We start from the raw sequence: 7,504 nt of genomic DNA, 5'->3' as shown, positions 1-7,504 counted from the left end.
TTGTCAAATTCTCCAATAAGCATGTTTAGCTTTTCCTAGCAGTACATTTCAATTTTTATTCATTTTGTGTTAAGTCTGATGATGTCCTATCATTTCAAACAACTGCTAGCTCTTGGTCCGTCTCAATATCTAATACCTAGAACAAACTCTGTGCTAACGATGTAAGTGGGCTGTGCTTTGATCAAGATAAGCACCATAGATACCTAATCATCAGTTGATGCGTTAGTCTGGGTTAAAACTTATTTTAGGTTCAGGTTCAGCTCTATGACATCTTAGGGTTAGAGTTTAATTATTGTGGATCAAATTGAGCTCGTGGTCCTAGGAATGATGCGTGCCAAAATTGGGTCAAATTGGAGTCGGATTTGGGTCCACCAAACGGCCTCTCTTCCGGATTTTAACCGCGGTAATTGGATCCATTCCCCCAGGTTCACACGGCTTTTCCGAGGTCCGCGTGAACGGGAAAAAGAAAACCGATTACGAGAGAGAGAAAAATAAAGAATGGCGAGAAAATAGGGAACGTCCCTAGGGCTCGAGTTCGGCCGAGGAAGAACGACTCACCGGCGGTCCGGCGAGATCGCGGTATCCCGGCGAGTAATTTCCCTTCCGATCTGCAATTCACCTTCCAATCCGCTTCGAATCGGCTGAGGAATTATTGGAAAACCACCGCAAGAAGCCCAAGAACTGCTCTCGGCGGGGCCGGAATTGTGGAAGGGAGAACCGGGAGGGTTTTGCCCCCACGACGAGGCCTCGGGAAGCTGGTATTTATTCAAGCCTTCTACGTCTTGACCGTTGCGGAAAAATCGGTTCCTTAGGGTTTTGAGGAAGCGGGGAGGGGGGTGTTGGGGCTCCGCAAATTCCGAATCTTTTCCTTCGCGGCAACGTCCGCATGCAATTAGGTGGTGGGGCCAGTGGACCCGGCCGGAACCCGGCGGCGGCCCCGCCGGGACGGCCGTCGTCGTCGTCCTCTTCTGCTTCACCGTCGTCATCGTCTTCCGCTGCGTCGGCCTCCACCCATCTAGGGTTCGAATCCATCCAACAGCAGCAGCAGCAGCTCGCGCTGAGGCAGGTGAGTAGGATTTTCGCGCCTTTTTAGCCTCGATAGCCGTTGCATGGGGATCTGATAAAGCGATGGCGATAAATACGTTTCCTTCCAAATTGGAAGGGAAGTGGCAACGTATTCGTGAGATTCTGCGGTGGAATCGACGGCCTTGATTCCGTCCTCAGAAAATTTTATCTTGATCTTTTCTACGTATGGGTTCTGATTTCTTGTTCTTAAATTATTTTTGGGGCTTAATGTAGTGACAGAATTGTTCGCTCCACATTGGCTGCTCCCCTTCTCCTGTTTCCAATTGCTATACTGGTTGTGGGTTTCTGTGTGACCGTTACCTTGGTGCAGTTTTTGGTTTCCTTTCCAGTAGTTGGGTATTTTCCCCCCCAATTCTATTCCGCTTTTTTTGTGGATTACTTCTGGTGGGATCTTGTGTGGATTTGAACTGTTTAATGATAAGAGATGAGATTTTTTTCGCTTTTTGATTTAAGATTTCTGGTGTCGATTGGGAATCTCGGTCCAAGCTTTTTGAATCTGAAGTTTCTTGTTGTATGGAGGAGAAGTTTGAATTGAACTGACCAGATTGCGACTATAGTATTTGTCGTCCAATCATTGGAAGCTTCTATAGCTAATGTTTCAATTCTGTCATCTTTTCTTATTCATTTTGGGTAGCCATTGATTAATTTCCCTTAGGTTGATCTTTACCCTTTATTTAGAAAATAGCGGCTGCTCTCTTGTCTTTGATGTCATTGACGATGGTCTCACATATGTATGTTTTGTATTTTGTTTTGCATTGGAATAAGTTTAGAAATCAAAAGTTCAGCCTGTCCCCTTCTGGAAGGATTTGAAAGCTTTGTTCTTGTGATCCATGTTCTGTTTAATGCCCTGGCATGTACTTCATATAAATCTCTAGCTTTTGTTTAATTTATTATCTGAGTGGAATTCAATTCTACAGAGATATATGTACAAATAAAGATATAATATTGAATTTTATTGGAAGTTTAGTATAAGCCTAAATTTTCAGCAACTCTTTTTTTTTTTTCATTTTGCCATATAGTATGAAATTATTTATGTTATCCCGCAACTAGCTTTCTGGATGCTAAAACATCATCTTGTGAGAAAAATCTCACACTTATTTGGTCTAAGACTTGCATGCAATAATATTATGGTTTTGGATATTCAATGCTGTATCTGTATCTATTTGTACTATGATTAATAGCAACAAAAGAGGGATAATTTATTGCAAAGCTGAACTCATTACAGTCATTTCGTAACTTCTGTTTTTAAATTGTGTACCTCTTTCTCCCATTCATGGCAGTCATTACAGCAGCAGCAGCCACCTCTGAGAAGGTCTGAAGGAGATCCTTATAGACCTGGTGGGTTACGTGGAGTCATTGGCGGGGATAACTTTCCATCATCTTCGGGTGCTATATCTGTGTCCCAGACACTGAGGAATTTCAATGATGTATATCATCCTCATGCTGGTCCTCAACTACGTTACGGGAACCAGAATAAAGGGCAAGGTATAGAACAACAACTTCAGAACCCAATTCATCAAGCTTACCTCCAGTTAGCTTTTCAGACTGCTCAACAACAAAAATCTCATGGGAATCTGCTAGTCCAGCAACAAGGTAAGATTAATATGGTTGCTCCCTCTGGGAGAGATCAAGACATGCACATGAACAATTTGAGAATACAGGATCTTACACCTTGTCAAGCAGCCAATCAAGCACAACAATCAATGCTTACAAAATCAGCTGAACATATTGGACCTGGTGAGAAGCAGATGGAACAACCACATGCTAGCTCTGAGAAAAGAAATGAACTGAAGCCTCCTGAGACAGTAATTGGGCAGATAACACCAACAAACATGTTAAGACCCATGCAATCATTACAGGCACAACCAAACACAGAGAATGTTGCAAACAACCAGCTGGTGATGGCTCAATTGCAAGCTATTCAAGCATGGGCCGTGGAGCGTAACATTGACCTGTCTCATCCTTCCAATGCCAATCTGATTGCTCAAGTTTGGCAGTCTGCAAAATTGGCTGCAATGCAGAAGACAAATGAAGTCAGCACAGCTGCACAACAGGCATGCTTGCCTTCCTCAAAGCAACAAGCCTTGTCCTCACCAGGTGGCAGTGAAAGTTCAGCTCATGGGAATTCCCTGAGTGATCACTCAGTGAAAAATCAACAAACATTCTCCTCAGGGTCGATATCAGGTGCTGGGGGTTCTTCGACTTTAGTGAATTCTTCCAATATTCAGATGCAGAAGCAACTTGCCATTCAGAACAAGGAGAACCAAAATGAGAGGGCTGCCAAATCTCCAGTGGCAAATGGAAATGGAGGGCTAATCGTGCATCCACCACAATTTTCTGGGAGCATGAGCCAGACAATTGAACATTCAAATGCTAAGAGCAAATTTGCTGGCACTCAAACACTACCAATGCAGTATTACAGTCAATTGAAGCAAATGAACCAACCAGTGTCTCAACCTGCAGTTCCTTCAACTGAGATCACTGGCACGCAATTTCCATCTCATGGAGGATTAGCCCAGGTTGCACAGCAAAATATTGGGTTTACGAAGCAGCAACTTCATGTTCTTAAAGCACAAATATTAGCCTTTAGGCGTATAAAGGTATCCCCCTCGCCCTTCTTCTTCTGCAGTTTTAGTGATCTTTTCCTTGTTTGTTTATTAGGTGAGCTCTTTGCTTGATACAGAAGGTACAACAGACACATTCAAATGCAGGGTTACATTTGTTAATCATGCTCTATCATTATGTTTTGCAGCGGGGTGATCGTAAACTTCCACAAGAAGTTCTTGATGCCATTACACCACCACCTCTTACTTCGCAGCTGCAACAGGTTTTCCTTTCACCAGGAATTGCTAACCATGAAAGAACAGTTGCAAAGAATGTCAATGAGCGTGTAAGTCATGCAGAGACTGTTGAGAAGGATCCTGTGCTTTCTTCTACAAGCAAAGGACATGATTTGTCAAAGGAGCCTGTTAGTGTGGAGGAGAAAGCCACGATGGTTAGACACCTGGAACGAGTATCAGATTCAGCAAAAGAACTTGTACAGATTGCATCTGTGGAGCAAAGTGGTACCATTTCTGTTAAATCTGAGCAGGATATCGGACAGGAATGTCAAAAGATTGGTACCAAGAGTGATTATAATGCTGAAAAGGGAAAGGCTGTTCCAGTGCACCATGCCACAAGTGATGCCGGACAAGTAAAAAAACCAGCCTCCATGAGCAATGCAGCAAAAGATGTTGTTGCCACCAGAAAGTATCATGGTCCACTCTTTGATTTTCCTTTCTTTACAAGGAAACATGAATCATTTGGATCAGCAGCTGCAAATAGCTCAAGTAATTTAATATTAGCTTATGATGTGAAGGATTTGCTTTTTGAGGAAGGGACTGAAGTCTTTAACAAGAAAAGGACAGAGAATTTGAGAAAGATTAATGGCTTACTTGCTGTTAACTTAGAGAGGAAAAGGATTAGGCCTGATCTAGTTTTGCGGCTGCAAATTGAAGAAAAAAAGCTTCGACTTTTAGATCTTCAGGCTCGTCTGAGGGATGAAATTGATCGGCAACAACAGGAGATAATGGCAATGTCTGACAGGCCATATCGTAAGTTTGTTAAACAGTGTGAACGCCAACGCATGGAGCTCATAAGGCAAGTCCAGCAGCTACAAAAGACAACTAGAGAGAAGCAGCTAAAATCCATCTTCCAGTGGCGCAAGAAACTCCTTGAGGCTCACTGGGCTGTTCGAGATGCGCGGACTACTCGCAATAGAGGGGTGGCTAAGTATCATGAGAGGATGTTAAGGGAGTTCTCTAAGAAAAAGGATGATGATCGAAACAAAAGAATGGAAGCATTGAAGAACAATGATGTGGATAGATATCGGGAGATGTTGCTGGAGCAACAGACCAGTATTCCTGGTGATGCAGCACAACGTTATGCTGTTCTCTCATCCTTTTTGTCCCAGACAGAAGAGTATCTTTACAAACTTGGGGGGAAAATAACTGCTGCAAAGAATCACCAGGATGTGGTAGAGGCAGCAAATGTTGCTGCAGTTGCTGCACGTTCCCAGGTATGTATCTATTTGTGTATATTGTTGTTGTTTGTTGTTTTTTGTTATTATTATTCTTGTTGTTTTTTTAGATTTCTATATCCCCTCTTTGTTTTTACTTGCTATCTGCAGTCAATTGAGCAATATGTGTAGGCCATAAAGTGTACATGGTGCCCTACAAGCCACTTGTTTATTATTTTATGATAAGTGGGTTTGGCTTCTAAGACTAGATTTGAAAAGATTATTAGGTTGAGTTTACATGAAGACAAGTGCGAAGCTCCAGCCCTGTATTGGTCTATCAATAGGTCCATCTAAAAAACACTTCATTTCATAACTAAACATACCTATAGGTTGTCTCTCCCAAGTATTTATTTTGTTAATCAATTCACATATCTAAGAAAGATATGATGCCTAAGGATCTTTCCCCAACGTGGAATTGGAGCCATCCATCAAACACTTCTTTCCTCCGAGTCAGAAATAGGTGTTATATGTGTCATATAATTCACAACTGTTCATTTTGTACTCCTTAAATCAGTCATCTTTGTACCAAACAATCTAGATGAATTTGGCTCCTAAAATTCGTTGGTTGATGAGATTACAGCTGTTGATCAACAGACCTTCCACTTGAATCAATCATGTGCTTTGCACATAATTACATCAAAAAATACTCCATATGAATCATTCATGTGCATCACATGTGCCAACCTTTGTTCATATATGCATATAAAAAGTAATTCTAAGTGGGCAACATTTAACTAATGTGACTTTCCAAGTGGTGCATTCTTTTCATCACATTTCAGGTTGGCTCTACCTAGATTTAGTGGGTGATCTGATTGCAACAGCAAAAGGTGCTCCCATGGTTTGTAACGGGTCTTCAAGTCCATGCTACTTTACATGTAATATGAATTAGCATACCCTAGCATATCTTTATAAATGCACATTGCTCATATGTGCGGTAATAGATATTTTGTAAAAACATTTATACTGCATGTTGGCACAGCATGTATCATGTTTGTTGCAGGCATAATATGTTAATTCAAATTGAAACTTCTGATTCATATTAATCAAAATTTGACATTTGTACAAAAGATCTGGTTATGAGGATGGGCCTTAGCACAATGGTAATGTTACTCCATTATGACCTGGTGCAAGGGTTCGAAATATGGAAACAGCCTCTTTGCATGGCGGATAAGGCTGCGCATATCTGACCCTTCCTAGACCCCATAGTGGTGGGACTCTTGTGCACCGGGATGCCTTTTTTTTACAAAAGATTATGGTTATAAACTCTTGTTACCTTGCAAACTAGGTCATGCCCTGTCACACTCTTCTCCTTTGAGGAGGTTCCAAGTTCTAGATCTAGGTGATGCATTTGTGACTTTTCAGAATTAGGTAATTTGCCTTGAGTTGACCCTGCCTTCTCTCTCTGTTCCTGCAAAAGAAAAACTTGTATACCTTGGTTAGTATTGAGAAGAATAAAGAGTTGCAGCATTGCAACTTTAAAATAATAAATTTATAAGCATCTCTTTTATATGGGAATCAATTTTGGAGTTAACAAAATTGAGAGTTTGGGGAATTATGGTAAGAGGCAATGTTGTTTTGGAAGAGTTGTGCCTTATAAATCCAATTAATCAAATTCTAAACTGCCAGTCCTGGTATGGGTTTAGATCTTTCATGGATGTAACCAGTTTACAGCTGTAACTATAATCTGGGAATTATGGTAAGAGGCAATGTTGTTTTGGAAGAGTTGTGCCTTATAAATCCAATTAATCAAATCCTAAACTGCCAGTCCTGGTATGGGTTTAGATCTTTCATGGATGTAACCTGTTTACAGCTGTAACTATAATCTTTCTATGTACAGGGTCTATCTGAAGAAGAAGTTAAGGCGGCTGCAGCATGTGCCGGGGAGGAAGTCATGATTAGAAATAGATTCTCTGAAATGAATGCCCCAAAAGATAGTTCATCTGTTAACAAGTAAGCTTATTTTTGAACTATTTTGATGATATCTTTATCTGAAATCTTCTTGTAACACATTGGTTTGTTAAATTTTCCAGTCATTACTGGTTTAAATGTGATTTTAAGCAAGGTTTTAAATCTCATGGGACAAAGGTGTTCTGGTTTCTCCATGGAACGGGATGCCTATCCCGTTCCGTCCCGACAGCTGTCTCGATCATGCATCCTAGTGGATATTTTCTATCTTTCTCCTGTCTTCTTTTCTTTATTTCTTTCTTTCTTTTTTTCTGTCTTACTTCTTTTCTTTCTTTTTTTCTACTTTCCTTTCTTTCTTTTTTTTTTCCTTTTCTTCTCCCTTTCTTTTTCATTTTTCTTTTGCTTTCCTTTCATTTTTTTCCTTTTCTTCATCTTTCCTTCATTTCCTTCTTTCCT

The 7,504-nt window shown here is 40.8% G+C and overlaps 1 protein-coding gene across 1 annotated transcript in view; it reads left to right on the top strand.

Moving 5' to 3' along the window:
• The first annotated feature begins 504 nt into the window (after positions 1-504).
• LOC105053595 (ATP-dependent helicase BRM) overlaps positions 505-7,504 on the top strand; it is a 31,673-nt gene continuing 24,673 nt past the window's right edge. Inside the window, exons 1-4 of the mRNA XM_010934828.4 lie at positions 505-1,066; positions 2,367-3,686; positions 3,839-5,143; positions 6,981-7,093. Coding sequence (XP_010933130.1) covers positions 887-1,066; positions 2,367-3,686; positions 3,839-5,143; positions 6,981-7,093 — 2,918 coding nt within the window. The 5' untranslated portion in view covers positions 505-886. The remainder of the gene's footprint in view (positions 1,067-2,366; positions 3,687-3,838; positions 5,144-6,980; positions 7,094-7,504) is intronic.

This window comes from Elaeis guineensis, chromosome 11 (assembly GCF_000442705.2).
Source record: "Elaeis guineensis isolate ETL-2024a chromosome 11, EG11, whole genome shotgun sequence".
Taxonomy (NCBI): Eukaryota; Viridiplantae; Streptophyta; class Magnoliopsida; order Arecales; family Arecaceae; genus Elaeis; species Elaeis guineensis.
This window is presented reverse-complemented; position numbering and strand designations above follow the sequence as displayed.